General features: G+C 33.3%; 2 protein-coding genes and 1 pseudogene across 2 annotated transcripts; all 3 read left to right on the top strand.

The window, feature by feature from the left end:
* Positions 1 to 4947: 4947 nt before the first annotated feature.
* Positions 4948 to 5498, top strand: LOC116139122 (TMV resistance protein N-like). The gene has a single exon (XM_031424793.1). It carries the CDS (start codon positions 4968 to 4970, stop codon positions 5496 to 5498), a length of 531 nt encoding a protein of 176 aa, XP_031280653.1. The 5' UTR covers positions 4948 to 4967.
* Positions 5499 to 5948: 450 nt separating this feature from the next.
* Positions 5949 to 8214, top strand: LOC116139156 (disease resistance protein RPP2B-like). The gene is made up of 2 exons (XM_031424826.1): positions 5949 to 6977; positions 7583 to 8214. Exons 1-2 carry the CDS (start codon positions 6006 to 6008, stop codon positions 8072 to 8074), a joined length of 1464 nt encoding a protein of 487 aa, XP_031280686.1. The 5' UTR covers positions 5949 to 6005; the 3' UTR covers positions 8075 to 8214.
* A 7329-nt stretch (positions 8215 to 15543) lies between these two features.
* On the top strand, positions 15544 to 22518 carry LOC116139120 (annotated as a pseudogene).
* The last annotated feature ends 2933 nt before the right edge of the window (positions 22519 to 25451 follow it).

Below are 25451 nucleotides of genomic sequence, written 5' to 3'. Positions count from 1 at the left end.
TTGATAGACATTTGAGGACAATTATGTCTGAAATAGTTATCTGTCTTCTAAGGCTACTTTGTTTTCTTGTATTTGCTTAATTAGTTTGCTTTCTTTCTATGGCTATGCTGTGGCTATATAATATAATGTAAAAGTGCATATCACAAGTTTTACGTTTTTGTTTTACAAGTTTCATTTGTTGTGTTATTGAAGCAATCTATTGTAGCAAAACCCCGTTATTGATTGTTTTAAAAAGACTTATGTTATAGAACCTTGGGACCTATCATACTTAGGGGTGTTAAAAAAAATACAGAAATCAAACTGAACCAGTTTTTCGGTTATCTGAAAAACCGGTTTAGTTTCGGTTCAAAGAAATACAAAAACCAATTTTTTCGTTCGGTTATCGGTTTACGAAAATATGAGAATTGGTTAACCAAAATTGGTTTTATAAACCGGTTTATTATAAAAATATTAAATTAAAATATAAAAAAAAATCCATTTTATTATAAAAATATATAAAATATTAAATTAAAACTGGTTCAAAACTAGTTTTTGGGTGTTCAAAACCAGTTTTCCCTTTAATTAGTTCAGTTTCAATTTAGAAAAATTCTTGAATTGAAAAACTGGTTTAGTTCACAAATCGATTAATCGGTTTTGAACATCCTTAATCATACTATTACCAAACCTGGAAGTTTAAAATGTTTTTCGACTTATCATAAGATGTGATGAGCACGTGACATGGTCAAGCGATGGACTGGAGAGCCGAATCAGTCTGATGGAATCGCATGACATGACGGCTCGTGTGTTTTAGTAGTGAGAAAGGCACTAAAACGTCAGGGAAATGGGATGGAGGAACTGGTCGTTGGCGCCAATTTGTATTGTTTTTAATCACATTATCAAGCATGAATCTCCATTTGTTCAATTTTATCAGGCCTAGTCTATGAGAAAGAGCGAGAGTGAAGACTAGGTATGTAAAACCCAATTTACTGTTATTGGCTTTAATCAGTTAATTCTTTATTTATTTTGATAGATATTTGCTGCTGTTAGTATTGGTTCTGTATTGTAAGATTCAAATTTCATTGCTAGTGGGTGGGATGTGGTCGTAGGGAGGTGGCAAATAGATTTATGCAATGACCAAATTACCCCTAAAACTGAGTTTCACAAAATTAATAGAAATATCTTTATTTTTAAGTAACTTAACATAATAAATTCATAAAATTACATAGAACAAAACTTTTTAAAAACAATTTAAAAGGCCAAAAATTAATATAAATTTTAAGAAATTTTTGAACTTGGCAGGTTTTTTTAATTATTTTTCCCCCCCTTTTTTTTTTTATGAATTTAACATAATTTTAAAACTTTTGGGTTTTTTTTTAATGATTATATTTATGTTTTTATTAATTTAACATAATTTTTAAGCTTTTCTTTTGAATTTAAAAAAAAAAATTTAGGGTAATATTGTCATTTAGTGGTCAAAATCAATGAACAATATAGATTTAATGGAAAAAACTAACGACAGGGAGGGGGTTGGATAATTTGCATAACCAGGGACAAACTTGTCAATTTCGAAAACCACAAGAGAGGTAATTGGTTTAAACCCTTATTTTTATTTAGACAGTCTCACAACCATAATTTTATAATTTGGTTTTGGATTTAATAAAATTTCACCTTGAGGACTCTATAAATTTCCTCATAAGGTATTTGTAATAACAATTTTTCCTTTTGTCATCATCAGTTAGAGTTTTTGCAGTTTAATTTAGCGGGATTAATAGTAATATGTTTTACTTAGACGATAAAAAGTATATTAAAACATTAATGATAGGAGGTAAATTGTTATTTTAGGTACTTAAAAGGTGAACATTTTATTCAAGAAAAACTTGGGGAGAAATTGTATTAAATTACACAAATGTCCTCTCAAGTTTCAACATTTCAAAAGCATATAGATATTAGGTTAACACAAACATTCCACTCCTTCAACTTCCGTTGGCGCTATGTTAGGGTTATTCCCATTATAGTCTCTCAAATATACAAAAATTATATTTTGGAACATAAAGGAAGACAATATGCCAAATTGCCAATGATTCCTCAAAGAAATTGAATTAATTTTTTCATTACACAAAGTGGTGAATGAAAAGAAAGGATTTATTAGTTTAAATAAAAATCACACCTAAAGTAAATTATATAATAACTAGTGTTTTAAAAATTAATCTCACCTAACCCATATATGATTAAGAGCTATAAAAGTTTTAGAAGTAAAGCAGATGATAAAAATGAAAATATTAAATTATTGTAAAAATCACACCTAATGTTCACCACCCAATAAATCTAAGTCAAATCAGAAAGGAAAAGGCGGGGTGTTTTCCAAGAAAAGAGATGGAAGCTAAAGGGAAGAAGGTTGGGCATCTTCATGGAAAGGAGATAAAAGTGAAAACTCACCTAATGTTCACCGTCCAAAACTTTTAAAAGATAGCGTTTGATTCATGAGATATTGTATTATTAGGATTGTTATATACTATTTAATTAAAAATTTAATTTAGTAAAAAATATATTTATTTTAATATTGATTATTTAATTCGAAATCAAATCTTATTCTATTTAACTTAAAATATTTAATAATTATTTTCATAATAAAAATATATAAATTAACGAAAATACCCTCACCCACTTCAACCACTATCACTTGCCATCAACCACCACCGCTGTCACCAGTAATTGTCGTTGCCACTACTAGTCGTGCACCATTTGGGGACTAACAGCCACCATCCGACGGTGGTGGCCGGTTGTCAGAAGTCGATCGGGTGGATGAAAGTGTTTTTGTTAATTTATAAACTTTTATTGTAGGAGATATTTAGTTAAATTAACGGTAAAAATAATTTAAATAGTAAAGTTGGTTAAAATAACCTATATAATTGTATTTAACCCAATTAGGGTGTTTATGAGATACAACCCATTGGTTGTCATTTTTTAAATTTCTTTAGATTTTCTTTCCTGAAAATCAGATTAATTATCTTGTCGGAATATAGTTTAATTATGTATGTTGGATGAAGGCTGCAAGTATGTTAATGTAGGAGATGTCTAGTTTTTTGGGTAGTTAAATAATGTTGATTGCTCTTTAATACTATTGTAAGTTTGTAACATACCATTATATCATTATAAGAGTGTTTTGTTCTGTTATGTTCTTAAGTAGAGTATAGTTTGTTAAAGTAGGTTTTATTTAAGGCCTAATTGATATGGGTTTTTAGGGATGAATCACTAAAAAAGCACAAAATATGGGCATTGGAACATAGAACAAGAGACATGCCCATTCAAAGAAATTGAATCAGTTTATTTAATAAGGTGCTAAATATAAAGGAAAGACTTTTAGGGCAAAAGTAGAAGGAGGAACATACTTTTCCATCACTTTGCTTAAAGGAAATTTACTAAAAATAGGTGTGAAGGAAATTCGTTTAACTGTTGATCACTTTTTTACTTTGCAAACCAACTATTCCCACTATATTTCATAAATTTTTTATATTAAATTAGTGTCACAATCACACCCATTGCCCAATGTTCACGGCCCAATGAGACAGGAAAAATAAGAAAAAGGCAAGCATCTTCCAGGGAAAATGCTGATAAACAGCCCATTAATTGCTCATTGAGATTGCATTTCAGAGTCAAGTCAAAAAGTTACAAAGGCAATAACGCATCTTCCAAGAAAAAGTTGGTTAATATCTTTCACTTATTCCCACTCCATTTTCGAAACCCACTTAGTTACATCACTTCTAGTGAAAACCCAGTTTCTAAATTTTTGATTTCATGTTTGAAAATGTTGAGCTCCATCTCAATTTGATGATTACTGAGACAAAGTTAACAGCAAATAGTGGGCAATCTAGNCGTTGCCACTACTAGTCGTGCACCATTTGGGGACTAACAGCCACCATCCGATGGTGGTGGCCGGTTGTCGGAAGTCGATCGGGTGGATAAAAGTGTTTTTGTTAATTTATAAACTTTTATTGTAGGAGATATTTAGTTAAATGATCAAATATAAGGGATTAAAATAATTTAAATAGTGGAGTAGGTTAAAATAACCTATATAATTGTATTTAACCCAATTAGGGTGTTTATGAGATACAACCCAGTGGTTGTCATTTTTTAAATTTCTTTAGATTTTCTTTCCGAAAATCAGATTAATTATCTTGTCGGAATATAGTTTAATTATGTATGTTGGATGAAGGCTGCAAGTATGTTAATGTAGGAGATGTCTGGTTTTTTGGGTAGTTAAATAATGTTGATTGCTCTTTAATACTATTGTAAGTTTGTAACATACCATTATATCATTATAAGAGTGTTTTGTTCTGTTATGTTCTTAAGTAGAGTAGAGTTTGTTAAAATAGGTTTTATTTAAGGCTAACTGATATGGGTTTTTAGGGATGAATCACTAAAAAAGCACAAAATATGGGCATTGGAACATAGAACAAGAGACATGCCCATTCAAAGAAATTGAATCAGTTTATTTAATAAGGTGCTAAATATAAAAGAAAGACTTTTAGGGCAAAAGTAGAAGGAGGAACACACTTTTCCATCACTTTACTTAAAGGAAATTTACTAAAAATAGGTGTGGAGGAAATTCGTTTAACTATTGATCACTTTTTTACTTTGCAAACCAACTATTCCCACTATATTTCATAAATTTTTTATATTAAATTAGTGTCACAATCACACCCAATGTTCACGGCCCAATGAGTCAGGAAAAATAAGAAAAAGGCAAGCATCTTCCAGGGAAAATGCAGAGAAACAGCCCATTAATTGCTCATTCAGACTGCATTTCTGAGTCAAGTAAAAAAGAAAAAGATATTAATTGCTTATTACTTGTTTGTTTGTTGGGGTTGCAATTATGAGTCTAGTCAAAAAAGAAAAAGAAAAAAGGCATCTTCTAGGAAAGGAGATAAGTTGAATGCTTAGACATTGCTGCAAAGACTCTATTATATGATGTCCTGGTTTAGCTCTTTATGTTTTTGTTAACGTCAAGTAATTCTCATCACTGTAACTTAATGGCTGTTGCTTCTTCTTCCGCTTCTCCTCAAGAAAAGTACGATGTTTTCCTTAGTTTCAGAGGTGCGGATACCCGCTATAATTTTACTTCCCATCTGTATGCTGCCTTGTGTCAAAAACAGATCAATGCATTCAAGGATGACGAAGAGCTTGAAAGAGGGGATCCAATTTCTCCATCTCTTTTGAATGCAATTGAGCAGTCAAAGATTTCATTGATCATTTTCTCGGAAGGGTATGCTTCTTCGAGATGGTGCCTTGAAGAACTTGAAAAGATTCTTGAATGTATGGACAAGTCTGGTCAGATTGTAATGCCAGTCTTCTATAATATAGATCCCTCAGATGTCAGGAGTCAGAGTGGGACTTTTCAGGATGCATTTGCTAAGCATGAAGAGCGGTTTAAGGGTGGGCAGGAAATGTTGCAGAGATGGAGGGTTGCTCTGAAAAAAGCTGCCAATCTATCCGGCTTTGATTCAAATGTCATTAGGTAACTGTTAATAGCTATTATTATCTCTTTTGTATGCATAATACTTTTACTTTCTTCTCATTTTTTGTTTTTCATTTGACTTGTTTTCTTAGAAGAAACAACGACAATATTATTGATTGAAAATATAATTACAAAAAAGTGATCAAACTGTGCATAATCATATTATTAAATTCATAGATTGGATTCTTCGTTTTAATTAATTTAGCACTAATCATTGATTGAACTATATAATATTTTGTTAATTATATCTAAGTTAGATTATTGTTTTAGACTGAGGAGATGGTCCTAGGCGAAAAATTAAAGGTCTTTTTGATCTACTTGGAAAGAAAAAAGAAAAAAAGAAAACGAGAGCCAATAATTTGAAGTTGAAAGAAAGAGTGGAGAGATGAAAGATACTGAGTGATCATGAAAATCTTGTAANAATTCATTTAATTTTTCTTTTTTGTTACAGGAACAGAATCTTGTTAATTTGAAACATATTGACCTCAGTGACTCCAAGCATCTATGCAGAATGCCAGATCTCTCACTTATTCCAAATCTTGAGAGCTTGATTCTGAAAGGTTGTGGAAATCTGCATAACATTTTCTCTTCTATCCACAATCTTGATAATCTTGTTGTCTTGAATCTACGAGGATGCAAAAACATGGACATGCTTTCAATCAGCCCGCAGTGTAGATCTCTTCGGGAAGTTATTCTCTCTGATTGCTCAAATTTGAAATCAATTTCATATATCCCTTGTGCAGTAGAAGAGTTGGACTTAGATGGAGCTGCAATTGAAGAATTGCCATCACTAGAGCATCTATCTAGACTAAGATTTTTGAGTCTTGAGAACTGTTCGGAGCTTAAGAATCTCCCTGAGAGTATTCGCGGGTGTAAATCTCTTGAATATCTTTCTCTTTCAGATAGTTCAAAACTTGACAGATTGCCTGAAGGCTTGGGAAATTTAACAGCACTGGTGGAACTTAAACTCGAGGGAATTTCTGTAAGAGAAGTACCACCGTCTATAGCTTGTTTGAACAACCTTGAGAGACTCTCTTTGGCGAGATGTACGATTGAGAATCCACTGAGTTTGCTACCGCATGATTCATCTTTCTTGAACAAACTGGTGGAGCTAGATCTATCTCACTCTTCTATCAAAGAGTTAACCAGCAATATCGGCCAATTACGTTGTCTGGAAGAATTATCGATAGGAAGAAACAATTTTGAGAGTCTTCCAGGGACTATTAAAGATCTCTCTGAATTGACATGGCTTGATTTATCCGATTGCCAGAGACTTAAATCCTTACCGGAGCTTCCACACAAGTTAACATCTCTAGAAGCATGCGGCTGCATTTCACTTGAAGAATTATCAAGTGTACCAACTCGTGTCAAAGGTATGTGGGATTGGGTGACTGTTAACTTCAACAATTGTTACAAACTGAAATTACATGCAAAGGCTCTACTCAATATTCAGAGTGATGCAGTTACATGGTTTCACAGTAAGGTAAGTCTCTCTCTCTCTCACTTTCTCTCTTTTCATATGATATTAATTTTTTTTTCTTTTAAAAAAATAGTTTTCTAATATTAAGCTATCGATTTCTCAAGAGATGATTTATTGATTAACTGTAGTCAAATCAAATACACAATAAGAGATTTTTATTGATTTATTTTATTAATTTTTAATTATTAAAGCAGTTCACACATAATATAATATTAAAAGTGATTTTTTTATTAAATTTTACTAAAAATTATTAAACACCAATATACTGATTTTTTTTATATTGTACTTTTAACGATGTGTGTGCTTAACAAATGACAGTCAAGAATACTTTATTGACTGCAAATAGTCCTACCCTTACTCTTGTAGTGCCCAATGTTTTTAAAACTAGACTGTCCCTTGACCGGTTCAAGTTCCATAGTTAGTATAAAAATAGAGAATATATTTTCTTTTTCCCAGATAACAGCTTTGGAGATTGTGTAATGCTTACTCTCAAATCTTTGTTTACACCCACTCGTTTTATCCGGTACAATCACACCCATATTATGTCTCTCTCCATTTGTACATATATATCAAAGGGATATTGCAATTTGATGATCTTCTTGATACAGGAAAGAGAATCCGACATGTTAGAGGTACAACGCCATTTACATGGTTCCTATGTACGTGGTACCATATTTTACCCTGGAAGCGAAATTTCAGATTGGTTTGACTTTATAAGTAGTGAAAGTTTTATAAAGCTTCCAACGGGTTGCCTCAATGATAACGTAATCGGTTTCGCTTTGTGCGTTGTATCATCTCCATTCCCGAATGGATATTTGAGATCCAATGCTGTCGCACCTACATTTGATCTTTTTGTTGACAAGAAGCCCATTTTCCGGGACATGGCACTCTATAATGAATATTCACACAATTATGTTTTAAAATCAGATTTTGATTATGTAAGCATAGGATTCGAGTTCATAATTTTGTCTGAATTGCTTACACTCAGTTCGAATAGCGAAGGTTTTGTTAACTTCTTCTCACTTGATGATCCTTTTCCTCCGGGCAAGTTGAAAAAGTGTGGAGTCAAATTGTTGTACGCCAAAGGTAATGATTTGTGAACAGATGCAAGAGTGGACAGAGACTAGAGATTGAAATCTATAAATGGCTCTAATGATGATTGTATGTAAAAAGGCTACAGTAAGTGGACTCAAACATTGAATTAAATTTTATTTATTTAGTGTGATATTTATTTGTCAAATCTTCATTTAATAATTTCTTTAAAATTAAAATATTTTTCATGTCTACTTATCTTTTTTTCCTATTATCTTTGCAATAAATAAAAGAAAAATTGAAAAGATTATGTCAGTATTCAATCCCACCCAACCACAAATGAAAACGAGGAGCAACAATTTATCAAAAAGCAACTAACAATTTATGAACTATATTTTGTATAATTTTCTCGATAAAACAGTTCTCTTTCTCTCCTTTCTTTTTATTCTATTCTTACTCTCATCATAGCACAATTTCCCTCCTGACCAACTACAATAAGCCATCTGTCCCAGCCCAAAAATACTCCTCAACACTTGTCATTAGGAATTAGGTTTTGAAAAATTTGTTAGACAAAGGAAAATAAATTAATTAAGAGAAATTTCAGACTAGTTTAACTTTATAAGTAGTGAAAATTTTATAAAGCTTCCACCAGGTTGCCTCAATGATAACTTAATTGGTTTCGCTGCGTGTGCCGTTTTATCATCTCCACACACACAAAGGTGGAGCAGCAATGCTTTCGAAGTTTGACTTAACATTTTTGTTAACGAGAAGCTGATTTTTGGGCTCACTCTGTAGTCATTTTCGAGCCAATGTGGTTATTGAATCAGATTCAGATCATGTAATCATAGGATACGGTTATATAATGATGCCCTCTGAATTGCTTCCACTCAGTTCGAATAGTGAGGGCTTCATTAAGTTCTTAGTTGATAATAGTTCGACTCAGTTCGAATAGTGAGGGCTTCATTAAATTAGAATGATACCATTTAATTTACATGCACACTTTTAAAGATCTCAAGTTAGAGAGATCTTTAGAAGTGTTCGTGTAATTTTTGATCAGTAATAGTACCATTAAATTTAGCTTCTTTTCAGCATGCTTGATTTGTTTCTACAAAGAGAGTACAAGGGGTTAATATCATGAAAATGCAAAGGATTAATACCTCGACAAGTTGAATCCTGAAAAACTTGAACCTCACCTCATTTATGTGGGAAAAGAGTCACTCAAAAATACGGGGAGTTAAGCCTTGTTGATCAATTGATAAGTTTTCTTCCAGCAAGGCGTTAGCTAGTCCCCACATGGTATATAAGTCTTTCCACTCCCCTGTCTGGTGTAATCAATTTTTCAGATATATGAAGAAAGCTAATGGCACAATTACATGTAAAATAAAATATGAGATTAGAGGAATCAAAAGCAAGATAAAAGGTACCTACCCATAGGCAACCACTGAACTGTTAAATCCAGCTAAACAATTTTCAATGAGAGGGAGTCCAACAAGCTGGAAAACATCCAACTGCAAAACAAACCTATATTTGAGCACCTTATGGTAATAATGCAAATAGTCAAGTAGAAAAAAGATAATACCTGTGTCGAATCAATGTCAATCAATGTCAGAAACTGAATCAAATGTGAATGTCTGTCCATTGATTTCCAAAGCATCATTGCCAACTTTCTGTACTATCATCTTCCCTTCTTCCTCTACCTTATTTACAGGTCGCATTCGGACTATCACCTAATCTACACTATCCAAACTAGAGACATTAGAATCTAATCTGTATACAGTTGGGCAGTAAAGCTACTTAACAACATTCAAGAATATCAGCAATATATTACCTGATTATCCTTTTACTGTTAACCATGTACGCAAATTTCCAATTTCTCACTCTCTTCTAATATAGAACAAAAAGAAACTCAACAATTTCTCACTTGTCCCCTCAGTAACAAAACAGAAGCTAAACAAAACTTTAAAATTTACATTTTCTCAAGCTTGAGTCACTTTTTCCCCAAATTCTGTCAAAATTTAAAAAAGATAATATCAAATAACCACTGAAAAGAGAAAATTGAAACAATCACTTGAACACCCGAGTTGGGGACCCCAACCATTATGTTCTCGAGAAGTGTATCAATGGCGAGTTTGCGCTTGAGTGGATTGGGCGGGCGTAAGGGCAGCGGACTCTTAATCTTGGAAGATTTTTGGTTTCGCATTGACTTTAATTTTGAATTAGGGTTTGGAGATGGCGACTCACTTCCCTCAAGATTGTGTTTCTTGGCTGCATGAAGTGCTTCATTTCGATCAATAAACTAAAGAGAGAGAAGAGACAGTAGGGTTTGTTAATTTGGGCGAAGATTGTTGAGATTTAGGGCATTGGAGACAAGAAGAGGAGAAAAGAGGGAAATGCATCCGTTAGAGAGTTTTGAATTTTGTAGACAGAGAAAGAGAGGGATAATAGATAATTAACTTTTAGTCTATAAAAACGAGAATAGTAATTTAAAAAACAAAGAAGGAACAAAAAAGGAAAAGGTTCAGTTTACCGCCGCCGGGGCCCCGGGGGAGTGTGGGTTGGTTGGGGTTCATTTTGGGGTGGTGTCGCTTAGTGGTTTGCAGTAGTGATGAGTTGGTAGAGAAGAAATGAGACATGGGGTTATTGATTTTGCAGAGAGGGATTAAAATCACAAAAAAGAAATAGGTTTACAGAAGTTCGTATGGACTTTAGGGCTCAGGCCCATTAGTTATTATTCATTTTTTTGAAGTTTAAATCTTAGTTTTTTATTAATTTTAGTCAACTCAATTACGTAAATACCTACATCATTATGGTGAATTATGATTATGACATCAAGTTATTATAAGCTAGTGAAATGACTAGTTTGTCTCTATGAGTTTTTAAAAAATGAGACACAACAAATGACCAATTTGTCCCTGTTTTGGTAGCAAATTTTTAAGTGAATATATACAAAGAAAGTGGCAGAATAAAATTGCTAGTTTGTAGTTGAAATTCTTCATTATTTAAAAGAAATCATTCATACAAAAGAACATAATTTGTAATGAAATTCTTTTTGAGTTACAAATAAACAGAAACTATGTATTTAGTAGAGCGAAATATGTTTACAAGGACGATATATAAAAAAACAGAAGCAATTTCCAAGATGCTTATGTTACAGCTCCTAAATGTTACATAAATCTTCAATTGTATTTGTTGAGTTACATCTTTGACAATTTCCTCCTCCATGCTTCACCATTCTGATTTCTGAAAAAGTGTAAACAGACAAAGGGATACACCATGGTTTTCAATAACAAAACAAAAAGATGATCAGAAATTAGAAATATAGCTATAACATATAAAAATTAAGATAGAGAACAAAAACAAGTAAAAACACAAACAAATCTATCATGCACAACTGCTGTCTACCGAAACAAATAAGGCCAAAATCCAACGACAAAAAATCAAGTAGCTCAAATTAACCCAAGCAGATCATGCCAAAATTAAAACATGAACAACAATCAAACAATTACACCATGCATTACTTAAACATTTATGACTAAAGAGGGTCATGGAAAATTAGAGAAGATTTTGGAGTTTGTAGCTTTGTTGTCCATACTCCCCCAATGCAACTTTATGACTCAAAAACAGTTGGATGGAAACCTTTGGACAAAATGTACTTACAGGCAAGAAGACCACTAATACCAGCTCCAATGATGGCCGTTCTTTTCTTCATTGCTTGTTAGTATTAGCTATCAATTGCAAATGCTTCTTCCTTCCTTAGAGCCTGCATATATTTATACATAGAAGTGGGGAGTTAAATATTTTTATAGTTGACCACAATAATCAATCATGTATAATTTTTAATAAATTAGTCTTACAATCAAATAGAAATTAAAGCAAGCAAGAAAAGTAAAACATATATGTGATCAGACTAATTCACTATAATTTGTTCAAATTCAATCTGAAACTGATTCATAGTATTCAAGAGGGAGCTGAGTTAATTTGCAGCAGCCATGGGTTTATTTTCCTCAAATCAGTTTTATAGCACCAGACATGGAAAAATTGTCACATGTACTCAAGAATTAATTACTATATCAAGTCATGACACTCAGGGGGTGGGAGTTTCTAAATTTGGGATGGGTTATTCTACAGCAGAAGAAAGTTTCCTCTGTTCATCATATAAGGAGATATTCTTTATGGGATAGGTTTAACATGATCATTACTCACTTGTAGGAGGAAGGTAACCAAGTAATGAAAGAAGTTCAAACTGACCAGCAATGGAAGACAATAACACTGCTTTGTTCAGAATTGCAAAATTTAGAGAGTTTGTTTTCGTCTTGCTTGGTCTCTGGTGCACACATTAATGATAACCTTTTAGCTTGGCCTGTGGACACATTGTGTGATGGATGTCATTCTGAAAATCTCTAGATTTTCTTCCCCATAATTCAGATTATGTTGCTGAACTATTTAATTAGATATGTTAGATCAAGGCTACTGCTATATAATCGTTTACTGCTGGATGCTTTATGTGTTGTGGTTCAACATATATAGTTACTATCTAATGTTGGTGATGTTTGGTTTTCTAGGCAGTGAAATGATGTTGATTGCTCTTTCTAATCTTGTTAGTTGCTACTATTTGGGTATTTGTTTTCTATTGAATATGACTAAAGTAGCACAGATTATGGAGAAAATTTAGCTGCCCGGTCCCCCCAAGTATGCATTTAAGAAAATGGCCTTGAAACTGTTCATCAAATATTTTATAATTTAGAGAAGATGACGTGGCATAGTTAGGATTNCGAGGTTTGATCACTCGCGCTGGCTGGGCGCCACGTTAGCCTAATTTTTTCAAGCATGACACTATTATTGCCTTCAATCAATTATTTCTTTATTTATTTTTGATTGATTTTTGCTGTTGCTAATATTGGTTCCACTGAAACTGACCCAGTATGAATTATGATGGGCTGCTAGTGGGTGGGATATGGTTCCAGGGTGGTGGCAAATTGATTTTTTAAAAGAACGATTGATGGATTTTAAGGATCAATTGTATGGATTTGAGTAGAAATAAGCAGCAATCAATGCAAAGACATAGATATAGTGTAACATAAAGTAAATTACTCTATTATGTGTTTTAGTTTAACCCTCTATGTTTTGTTAATTTGAAGTGTCTTAGTTTCCACTACTACTAGAGTATGAAGTTTTCCTTAGTCTACAAGTCAAGGACACCCTTAATAACTTTACCAGCACTCTATACGAAGCGTTGTAGAAAAAGATTAAAACTTTCATTGATGATGAATTGATCATAGGAGAACAAATTTCTCCATCTCTTTTGAATGCAATTGAACACATTCAAAGATTTCGGTTATCGTTTTTTTTTTCTCTAAAGGGTATGCTTCTTTTAGATGTTGTCTCAAGAACCTGAAAAGGTTCTTGAAAGCAAGAACAAGAACTGTCAGATTGTAATGCTAGTCTTCTATAACATAGATCCATCATATGTAAGGAAACAAAATGGCACTTTTAGGGAAGGATTTGCTCAGCTTAAAGACTGTTTTATGGATGATTCACAGACGTTGCAGAGATGGAGGACTACTTTGAAGGAAGCAGGCAACATATCTGGCTTTGATTCAAAAGTCGTTAGGTAACTGTTAATTTGTTATCAATGTCTTTTATGTAGTAATTTTACTTTCAGCTGTAAGTTTTATTTTTCTTTTTTGTGTTTTTCTTTTCAACATCTTTGCTTACGATTAACTTTATTAATCTGCTTTTGAAAACATGTACACTGTGATTTTGTTTTAGATGAAAAGATGATTTTTTATCAAAATGTATGTTTGTTTATGTCAAGTGTATTCANGAGGAACTGCTCGGTATGTAAAACCCATTATCAAGCCATGAATCTCCATTTATTTAATTTTTTCACATGCCTAATCTGTGAGAAAGAGCAGGGTGAATACTCGGTATGTAAAACCCATTTTACTATTATTACCTTCAATCAATTAATTCTTTATTTATTTTGATTGACTTTTGCTGTTTTTAATATCGGTTCCACTGAAACTGATCCAGTATGAATTATGATGGGCTGCTAGTGGGTGGGATATGGTTCCAGGGTGTTGGCAAACTGATTTTTTAAAGAACGATTAATGGATGCTAAGGATCAATTGTATGGATTTGAGTAGAAATAAGTTTCAGTCGAAGATTTCAGTTATCGTTTTTTTTCTCTAAAGGGTATGCTTCTTTTAGATGTTGTCTCAAGAACCTGAAAAGGTTCTTGAATGCAAGAACAAGAAATATCAGATTGTAATGCTGGTCTTCTATAACGCAGATCCATCATATGTAAGGAAACAAAATGGCACTTTTGGGGAAGGATTTGCTCAGCTTAAAGACCGTTTTATGGATGATTCAGAGACGTTGCAGAGATGGAGGACTGCTTTGAAGGAAGCAGGCAACATATCTGGCTTTGAGTCAAAAGTCATTAGGTAACTGTTAATTTGTTATCAATGTCTTTTATGTAGTAATTTTACTTTCAGTGGTAAGTTTTTTTTTGGTGTTTTTCTTTTCAACATCTTTGTTTACGATTAACTTTATTAATCTGCTTTTGAAAACATTTACACTGTGATTTTGTTTTAGATGAAAAGATGATTTTGTATCAAAATGTATGTTTGTTTATGTCAAGTGTATGCATCTTTTTGAAGTTAAAATGAGTGATAACTTCTTTGCCATTAAGGGTTTGGAGAGAGTTTAGAGAGAGAGAGAAAGAGAGACATGAAAAAAATATCAAGTTTAGTGAGAATCTTGTAATTTTTAACTTTTACGTGATACATATTTTACCTTAAATAATTTTGAGATTATATTTTTATAACCATAGTCTATGTATAAAGTTCTTTTCAAGATGAGGCTAACCTAGGTTATTCCACTTTTGTCTAAATATCGTGTTGTTCCATAGCTAATTCCTGATTAATTCATTTTTCCAAGAACAATATTTTCGTTTCGTTTGAATTTGAGCACTGATATTCATGATCAGTTGACAGATCCCATTGAGTATCACAAGTATTTTTTGCATTGTGATAGAGAATTCCTTCAAACTAATGAATATATTATTAAGGATATGTAAAGTGATCATCAATTATGTTTGAATCCAAAATTTGGTGCACTGAAAATTGAAATATTGTCTTTATTTATTTATTTATTTATTTTTTTTAGAATAAGAAAATATTCTAACATTCATTAATTCATGTGATGACAGTTCTTTATAATGCCAACCTTATATTTTTAGAACGCTTAGTCAATGAACATATAAGAGAAAGAGAAAAGAGAGGTACTTTAATACTCTGTAGCCATAAATGTTTCATATCCTAGGATGGAACAAGCAATACCCTTCGCTTTGATCACTTATTAACAAGTAACATCATCATTGGAATTCAGTTCTATGAGTTAAAATTATGTCATTACTTGTAAAGGATATTGTTGAAGGTATTTTGAAGAGATTGAATGATGATTCCTCGGTAATTCACACCAAAAACCTAGTTAGACTAGATTCAACAACTGAACGGATTGAAAATTTTTATGTATGGCTAGTGTTTGCAAGCTAGGAATTTTGGGCATTGGTGGTGTAGGTAAGATGCTGTATTCAACAAAATCTCTAGACAGTTTGAAGCTTCCTACTTCGTTGAGAACATTGGAGAACAATCACAGAAGTGGGGGACTAAATGACATGTGCCAAAGACTTAATTATGCTCATTTTGGGCATATACATCCCAATATTGTGTTCACCTTAACAAGAAAACGACTTGGCCGCAAGAAAGTTCTCCTTGTGTTTGATGATGTGACACAATCAGAACAAATAGAATGTCTAATGGGAGTGTTTGACTACTTGGATTCAAAAAGTCGAATAATCATCACGGCAAGGGATTAACATGTACTCAAAACAGTGGATCACATACACGAGATGAAAGGGTTATAAGGTCATACTTTGGAGAAAAGTGTCCAACAGAAGATTATATCAAGCTATCATCAAGGGTAGTAGCATATGCTAAAGGTGTTCCACTAGCTCTTAAAAGTTTTAGGTTCCTTTCTTAAAGCTACGCTATTATTGTTTGTATTGTTATAATTGATGTAAATATTCATTGTATTTACAGTTGTCCGTATTTGTTTACTGAATAGAGCTGACATAGGCTTTCGGATCCTAAAAGAGCGAGCTAGACTTTAGTGAAACTTGGAGGTTTGTCATGTTTCGCTTTACTTATATTTGGGTGAATCCAAGCCATGCCCTATGCTCTACCATTTGAAGTGCTATTATTGCTAAATATTAAGCATTCTTATGGTGAAGGCATAGCCTTCTTTTTTCTTTCAAATAAAAAAAGGGTGAGGGAATGCTAGACATTTGATAATTTTTCCTCTGACAAGGATAAAGAGCCCATTGAGGTAGCCTTAATCACACAAATTGCATTTATCATAAATAGCTATTCTTTTTATGAATTACTCATTCAATTCCTGAATTGTGGAATTGCCTCTTTCTGATGCTGGTCAATTTGCAGCCCTCCCAGATGACTGAAAGGAAAGAAAAAATCTGCAAAAACACGCCAAACCCTTCATCTTAGAAGGAGATGTTCTTTATGGGCAAGGGTTAACAGGATTATTACTCTGCAGGAGGAGCTAACCAAGTAATGAAGGAAGTTCATGCTGGCCAACAATGGAAGACAATGCGACCTGCTTTGTTCAGAATTGCCAAATTTACAGGGATCATTTCAGTCTGGCTTGATCTCCGGTGCGCATTCTAATGATAAGCTTTTAGCTTAGCATGTGGATATATTGTGATGGATGTCATTCTAAAATTCTCTGGATTTTCTTTCCCAGGCTTCTAATCAGTTTCAATTAATCATCCTCCAGACTCCTTTCTTTAACTGGGTTCTAGTTTCAATCTCACCTCTGATCTCTCCTGTATTAACAATATGAAATTTTAGATAGCTGGTCCCCGCATTCAGAAATGTACAAGCGACCAATATAACAGTTACAGTAAGTTGGATTAAATATATTTTCAAGCCTTGTATTTGTTTTATGGCCTCTACGCATATGCTGGTAACTAGTAATTATCTTAAACATGGTTTGTTCTTCTATAAGGTAAGTGGACTCAAAACATTCAATTCAATTTATTTATTTATTAAAATCTAAGTGAGAATCTTTGGCTCCCTACTGAGACCTAATCGCTTGTTTGATTTGCCTCGTGATCCAACCACCGTAGAGACACGTGGCGTATATACGCCGTCTGTGTCACTGCTCCGCCGTGTATGTCTGGTGTCTATAACATTATCTTTTGTCTTTTGCTTTGACTCTTTGTATTTCTGCTGAAAATTACCGAGGCGCAGCGTGAGGTCCGTCAAGGACGCAGAGTCTGACAGTAGATTCGCAGCACGGACTCTACTGTAAATCTGTAATCTGTACATAACAAATAACACGTCCCCCTTTTTTATCTTGACAAAACTACCCTTTGTTTAACCTCAATATGACACGTAACATTTGTTCCCTGCTTTGTGGACTAGGCCTTCACGCCATTAGGTCTACTAATCGAGGCCCAGTTTTTTAACTTGGGGTTCAGATATAGCAAGATAAATCTCTTGACTCTGGGCCCTATATGAGTTCTACTGTTCGTGTCGCCAATATAAGAAGCCGGGTGGCCTGGATCCAGAAAGAAACAAAAAAAAAAAAAAAATTGTACAGTAAGTTTGTAATTTCTTTAGCTTCATCTTCATGGTTCATGTCACGCGTCTGTTCCATATTTTTTTAATAGCTTATAGCATTATATACATGTAGTGATATTGTGATAGATAATTTTTTTTTTTTTTTTGAAAAAGAGAGATATAATGGAACAGATATTATGACCAAGCGTTTTGTGGGCTATTTCAAATAGTAACATACCTATACGATCGGAGTGAAGTTCTAATGAGGCCGTGCGGGATACCTTTACCAATTACAAGGCCAGGCTCCTGTATAGACGCATGCAGCTGTCTGGCTATTGCTAATCTCAAAAATTATGGCAATTGTTTTCCTTTCCTTTAGTCACGCTGAAAACGTGTTACTTTGTTTGTAAAGTATTGAATATGATTTCTTAAAAGACCGTGGACTCTCTGAGTGAGACTTGGAGGTTGAAATCTTCTTACAGAAAAGGTGATCTAAGTCCAATGTTATTGTAGATCGGAACAAGTTGATAGGATCCCTTTTATTTCACCATGTCCCTCCAAGGGTAAAATGATGGCTGATGCTTGTACAAATCAACACAACAAGTAAGAACAAGAGCAGTAAAACTGCTGACAAGGTAAGTTTGATTGTTTCTCTCTGATCTTAATTTATATGAATACTGATAAGCTATTGTACATGTTTTGCATCTTCTATTTCTGCAGACCACAAACTCTTGTTCTGCTTCTTAGTCTTTGATCCTTGTTTCTTCTCTGAAATATTGTTGCTTTATGTTTGCCTAATTGGCTGAAACTTTTGAATATACGCTCCTAAAAAGTGTTCATGTATTAATGCAATGAAGGTGGTGTTGTATCATAATTACGGACACCGGATTTTTGCACCGAAATATAATCGGCTTACGTGTAATGCCATCTGATATTTTTATAATTTTTTTCTAGTGAACGGCCGTCCATCAAATTTGGACGGCCGTTCACTCACATGGACGCCGTCCATATTATATGGACGGGCGTCCAATACAAGGGACGGGCGTCCCCATTTAAGGACGCCCGTCCATAAATAAAAATAATAAAAAAATTTATAAATATGGGGACGGCCGTCCATCTGTTATGGACGGCCGTCCATTACTTTTGAACGAGCGTCCATGTCCATTTGTAATGGATGCCCGTCCATACTTAAAAAAAAAAAAAAAAAAAATTCTGCTTCTTCTCTTCCTTCGTAAATGTTCCATTTTCTTTCTATTGGAATAGGGGCGCCATGCAGCTTGGATGAAGCATGCGGCCCATGTCCCCCACTATTATGAGTAGAACCTGAAGGTGTGCTCCCTCTTCATCTTTCCTAAGTTCCAGCCAGCTGAGAAACTCTTCCAATTGTGTCTTGTGATTTCTTCTCCACTTCTTGGGTTGCATTGTGACTGAGTTAAGGAGTAGTGTTGTTGAGATAGTAAAGATGGAAGAGATTGGATGAATTTTAAATTTTCAAAGACGGAATAGAAAAGGGAAAATACACAGCTGGGGTTGTCTGAAGAATAAGTTAGAAAGTTAAAGATGAAGTATTTACATATTTGAAGAATTTTGGATACCTTCGCTTTGTGAGAAGCTATTCTGGGGGCAAGATAAGCCAATCCAATAATATGATCATCTTCCTGAAATATAAAGAAACAGGAACTGAAACCCCATGAATAATTGCACCAATGATCCCAAAGCCATTAACACTAGTCCTAAAATCTGCAAATGTAAATAGTTTCAACAATGAAACTCAAACAAAACAAGAAGAAGAAGAATGAATAGAATAGAAAGAGAGAAAGAATAACGGACGGCCGTCCCTTTAGTGTGGACTACCGTCCATACAAATGGACTATGGATGTCCGTCCAAACTAAGGGACACCCATCTACAATTATTGGACGGGCGTCCAATTTTTTTATTTTATTTTTAAAACAAATTAAGTTGGACGGGCGTCCCGTATTTGCGGACGCCCGTCCAAAATTAGGACGGCCGTCCACACCTATGAACGGCCATCCATAATGTTTTACAAATTTTTTTATTGTATTTTATTTATGGACGGGGACGCCCGTCCCTTGTATATGGACACCGTCCATATAATATGGACGGGCATCCATGTGAGTGAATGGCGTCTAAATTGATGGAGGGCCGTTCACTAGAAAAAAATTGTAAAAATATTCAGATGTGCATTACACGTAGGCCGGTACAGAATTTCGGTGTAACTTTTTCAGTGTCTGTAGTGTTATTGTTTTTGTATTAGTTCGCTAGGACTTTTGAACTATCTGTTGTTTTCTGGCCTTCTTGAATTACAACTATTTTCAAATTGATCCTATTCCCATGATTGATTCAGAATTTATAAAAATAGTCTATATCTGCACAAAGCCAAGAATTGGCACATAACTTAATGTACTACACGCTGCCTTTGACTTCACTTTATTCAGGGCAGATTCTCACAATTGACTATTGACCCAGTGGCGGATCCAGAATTTGTCCAAAGGGGCCTCGCGGCTCCGCCATTATTTGCCAAATAACTAGTAAAAACTTTAAAAAATCACCAAACCTAAATAAAAAAAAATAATACAATATTAAGAACTGAAAAAAAAAATATACAATAACACAAATTTTCTTACTTGAATAAATCTATGAAAAGCAAAATTTTGAGTAAAAGTGTTGAGTAAACCTTGAATAAAAAATTCTTTAATATTTTTATTTTTGGCTTTCAAAGATTATAATATAAATTTTTATAGCGTTGATCAAACATAGCCTAATTAAGCTAAAGTCAACCAAAACTTAAATCAAGTCAACATTACGTTGACTTTAAATAAATTAATAAAAGAGGGGAAATTTTTTTAGTATAAACATAGATAGTAACTCAAATTTTTTTAATAATTTTGAAAACTAAACGGTAACGTTTAAAATGTAAGAAAGTGGTAGGTGAATGATGAAGAATATCCTTTAAATATAGTTAAGGTTTTAATTTGAGAAAGCAGATTCATCTTAGACAGAAAATACAAAATAAACTCACAAGATTAATATATTTTTTCTTTCAAATTAGAATAAAAAAACTCAAAAAGAAAAAAAAAATGATTCAATCCTTAAATAAACTAAATTGAAATGAACAATACACATACCTAAATCGATAAATAAAAAACGGAGCTAATTATGACACCTTGGTAGTGAAAATTTACAATTTCAGTCTTAAAAATTTTAAGAGCGAATAACATGAGAAAGAGAAAGGAGAGTAAAGAATTAGGGATAAAATCATAAAATACAGGTAAAGTTGTGTAAAAAACACTGAGAAAGTTTTAAACTTTTAATATGATGTGGGCTTAGAAATATTATATATATATATAACAAGTTTTTTTGTAAGCGTAGAATACAGTATGTATAATAATTGTTATTTTTTAAAATCTAGGTGAGAATAAGTCATCCTTACAAAGACTTATACAAAGAAGCCTACAAAGCGAAAAAAAAAAAAAAAAAAAAACATAAAAGAGAAAAGAGAGAGGAGAGAGAGAAATCATGAAGATCAAGGGTGAGGATTGTCTTTGTATGCCCCATTTGTATTTGTCTTTGTAAGACTAACATTCTCGTTGAGTGTATATGTTAATTAACAATTTTTATGGCTTGTACACTATAATTTTTTTTTCAAATCCAAGCCTACCCTCAAGGGGCTGAATCCGCCCCTGATTTGACCCATGAGTTGTGGCTAATTTTGTATATGATTATTTTTTTTTTTTTTTTTTTTTTTTTTTTTTTTTTTTTTTTTTTATAGGAGTAGGACACTGGGTTGAAGAGCAAAATAGGTAAACTTGTGAACTGGGGTCTGCTTTGCAGGCCCATATTAGTGATATAGAGCTTCACATACTGGTGCAGGGTGGCATGAGCCACTATTTTGAACTTTTCCGCATGAAATCTATGCTGCAAAAGCCGATGTTTTCTATGTAATGTCCGGCATGTGGAAGACAGCAACTGAACGTTTTCTTTTGGATTGGAGAATTTTGCCCTTCTGAGCTTCTTAAGGTTATTCATATTTCATTTTATTAATAAGTGAAATAATTTGCTCCATTGAAGGTATTATGTATAATAATGGTGTAACCATAGTTTTGGACACATCAGTAATTTATATATATATGTAAAAATTGCTCTTTCGCAATCTAAGGTCTTTCACCACACGGAATAACGCTGATTCATAAACTGACATTGATAACAGGTCTTTGTTCTTCATCTTGCAACCTTGACCGATTCAATATATAGAAGTTAGTAACCTAAAGCAGTCATGTCAGGAAACGGAAGATGCTCTGTCAAGGCATGGAGAAATTGCAATCAACTCTTGCTGAAACTGTATGTTGGTCAACTAGTAGAAAGAGATTACATCCCACGGATATCTATGCAATGGAGAAGTTGGAAGCTCTAGTCGTCTTTGGAACCAGGTAAGAATAGCTAATGTTTCTATTGCATGCTATCTGTACTTTCAATATCTTTCAGTAATCCATTTTCTGATCTGTCAATTAGTCTTTATCAGCACATCTGATTAAATGGAGAAACTTTCTAGTGAGTCGAATTTGCATTTCTTCTACTTCTTGTCTAAATAGGTTGACCATCTTGCCAGGATACGACGCTACAGCAGATGTCTCGTATCCTAACAACTCGCCAAGCAGGCGAGGCTTGCTTGCGTTGGGGGAGTACTTCCAACGACTTAGAGCTCTGAGTCTATTTGGGTTACCGTCCTCGCGAGCCTGCGTATCTTATACCGAAAAGGTCTAAAAGCACAAAAATCTCTGGAAGATCCTCACGGTCCAAACTTTGTTTCCCCCATCAAAGGTACTGTGGACTTCTTGTTAAAACATAATCTGCATCCTTTCAGCTGTTGACATTTTTGAAGCAACCACACGCACGCGTCCTGAGAAATTAAAATAAATAGCCTTTTTACCCCAGAGGAAGTTAAGTGTAATTAAATCAATTTTGATGCATGATGTATGTTTTTCATCTTTAAAGAACATATTTAGATTTTATACTTTGGAGTACCGTTGTAATGTCGTCATGCAAATCTTTCAAGACCACAATTTTGTTTCTTATGTGTGGTGAATCGTGTATGAATATGTATCTTTCTCACGAACTTACTAACCGTCTTACTCACTTTTGTTAAAATTACATATAGTACCGTACTATGCTGTGTTTAACTATTAGTTAGACGGTAATAAGATCATGAGTAAGCATAGCATTCACATTGATATTTCATAGTTGTTTTATGTTTTCGAGTATAGAAAGATACTTGAAAAACTTGAGTAGTAGTGTACTAAATAAAGATTTAATCATTGTGGCTAGTGGCAGAACGAAAGAATGCTCATTTTATAAACTATTAATTCATTTAATGTAATGAATTGGAAATCGATGAGAGAGCCAAATCAATTCATCTGAAAACCATCACTTTCTTTGGACTTCAATGGTTCATAGTTAATAATCGTGAGAGAACGTTCCTTTATCGTCTTTCAAAAAAGGGTCTTTACCATATACAACCCTAAAACTGAAAAGCGTAACCACAGCCTCCACAACTTCAAAACTATAAATATACCCTCACCCCGACTGTTGGTGTTGGAGGTCGGAGCTGTTAAAAATTAAAATGGATGACAAGGAGGATAAAAATGATATTTCATAAATAGAGAGATGAAATAAATTTAAAAAAAATATATTAACTTTGATGGGGGTTCATAATACAATTTTGAAAAATATTCAACAATCTTAACAGGGGTTACAAGCTACATTGTCAAACCTAAATCTCCCTTCATTCAGTTTCTTCATATACCTGATTCGTGAGAAAGAGCCAGACTGAATATGGTATGTGAAAACCCATTTTTCCTTCAATTATCATAATAAGTTTGTTTTGTTGATTGATTTTTGTGTTAATCTTTATTTGAAACTCTGATATTCTAATTTTGAATCCCTTATTTCACTTGATCGGACTCCGTTTTGGAAACCAACTTGTTAGTCACTTCTTGTGAAAACCCAGATTCAATTTTTTTTTATTCCTTAGTTGCAGAGCTCCGGTTAGGAAGATCCAGAATAGCGCGTGAAATGGGATGGAGAATGGAGATACAGTTCACTCGCGCCAAATATGGTTACAAATCACATTGTCAAACCCTAAATCTCCCTTCATTCAATTCTTCATACGCCTGATTCGTGAGAAAGAGCAGACTGAATACTTGGTATGTAAAACCCATTTTTCCTTCAATTAATTCATTAATAAATTGGTTTTGTTGATTGATTTTTGTTGTTGTTTATCTTGATTCGAAACTCTGATATTCTTAATTTTGAATCCCTAATTTCGCTTAATCCGACTCCATTTTTGAAACCCACTTAGTGAAGATAATATAATGTGAACGCCACTGTTTGTTTACACAGTGATAGATAATATAAGATAATTTTTTTTTAAATTTTTCTGTTCATAAGAATATGAAGAATAGAACACGCAATAATTGGGGATAGAAACATCAAATAAAACTTATATATACATACAACAATTACTGACGGACAGAGTTGGAGTTGGCAGCTAAATTAATATATTAATTTATTATTTCTATGTCATATTCTGGTTGGGTGGCGTATTTATAACTGTCAATCAAGGAGAAGTCAATTGGAAATAAAGTATTAATGTTAATTTAATCCGTTCTTATTGTGATGTTTTGATTGAGTTATTAAATTGATACCCTTTTTCCCTTTTTCTTGTTTTAATCAGTCAAATTAATGTTTCCCTTTTTCTTGTTTTGCGACATCATGTCATATGACTAATTAATGTGAATGAAGAAGGTCAAGTTGCCAGAAATCAGTAATTAAAGACTATAAATTAAATATATATTTAAGAACATGAATAAGAATTCAGAACCTAATCCTTCTAAAATATTAATTCAACAATTTATTAGAAGTTAACTAGTTACCAAGTGAAAAATATGAAGCAGTGGTTGGGTTGTTAGTGCCAGTCACCATAGGATTAAGTTAACTGGGTTAGTCAATTAGAAATAAAATATAAATTTAATAATTAATTAATTAACTTAATACATTTAGCATATATATTGTCAATGAATTTATGTGTTAAGTTAAATTATGTGAAAATGTAAAACAAGCATCTATTAGATTTCTGATTACGTATAAGCATCTTTTCTGTTATCCTGTTATATATGATTGGAGAAAAAAAAAATGTTAGAATTTCTAGATTGATTTCTAGAACTATTCCAGAACTTTGTCCACAATGAAGGACCATAAAATTACAAAAGCAAAAGTAGAATCGTGATTGATTGTCATGACAGAAATATAAAAGTACTTCTTCATTAGATTTATTCTTAATTTCAATTAAATTACTCCTAGTGGAAACCCAGTTTCAAAATTTTTGTTTGCATGTTTGAAAATGTTGAGCCCCATCTCAATTTGATGATTACAGGGACAAAGTTAACAGCAAATAGTGGGCAATGTAGAAGATATATTAAGAATTTAACAAAATTGTAATGATTTGGAAACTTTTTGGTGTCAGGAGGGGTAAATGTGAACCCTTGCTAAGGAATTTCCTGTGTGTGAATTAATGAATTTGTGTCACAACCACACCAGATGTGAATGGCTTATTAATTGTTTGTTGGGGTTGCCTCTCACACCAGATGTGAAAGGCATCTTCTAGGAAAGGAGATAATTTGAAATGCTTAGAGATTGATGCAAAGACTCAATTATATGATGTCTTGGTTTAGCTCTTTACGTTTTTGTTAATGTCAAGTAATATTCTCATCACTGTAAGTTAAT

Source organism: Pistacia vera, unplaced genomic scaffold (genome assembly GCF_008641045.1).
Source record: "Pistacia vera cultivar Batoury unplaced genomic scaffold, PisVer_v2 Contig347, whole genome shotgun sequence".
NCBI classification, from domain to species: domain Eukaryota; kingdom Viridiplantae; phylum Streptophyta; class Magnoliopsida; order Sapindales; family Anacardiaceae; genus Pistacia; species Pistacia vera.
This window is presented reverse-complemented; position numbering and strand designations above follow the sequence as displayed.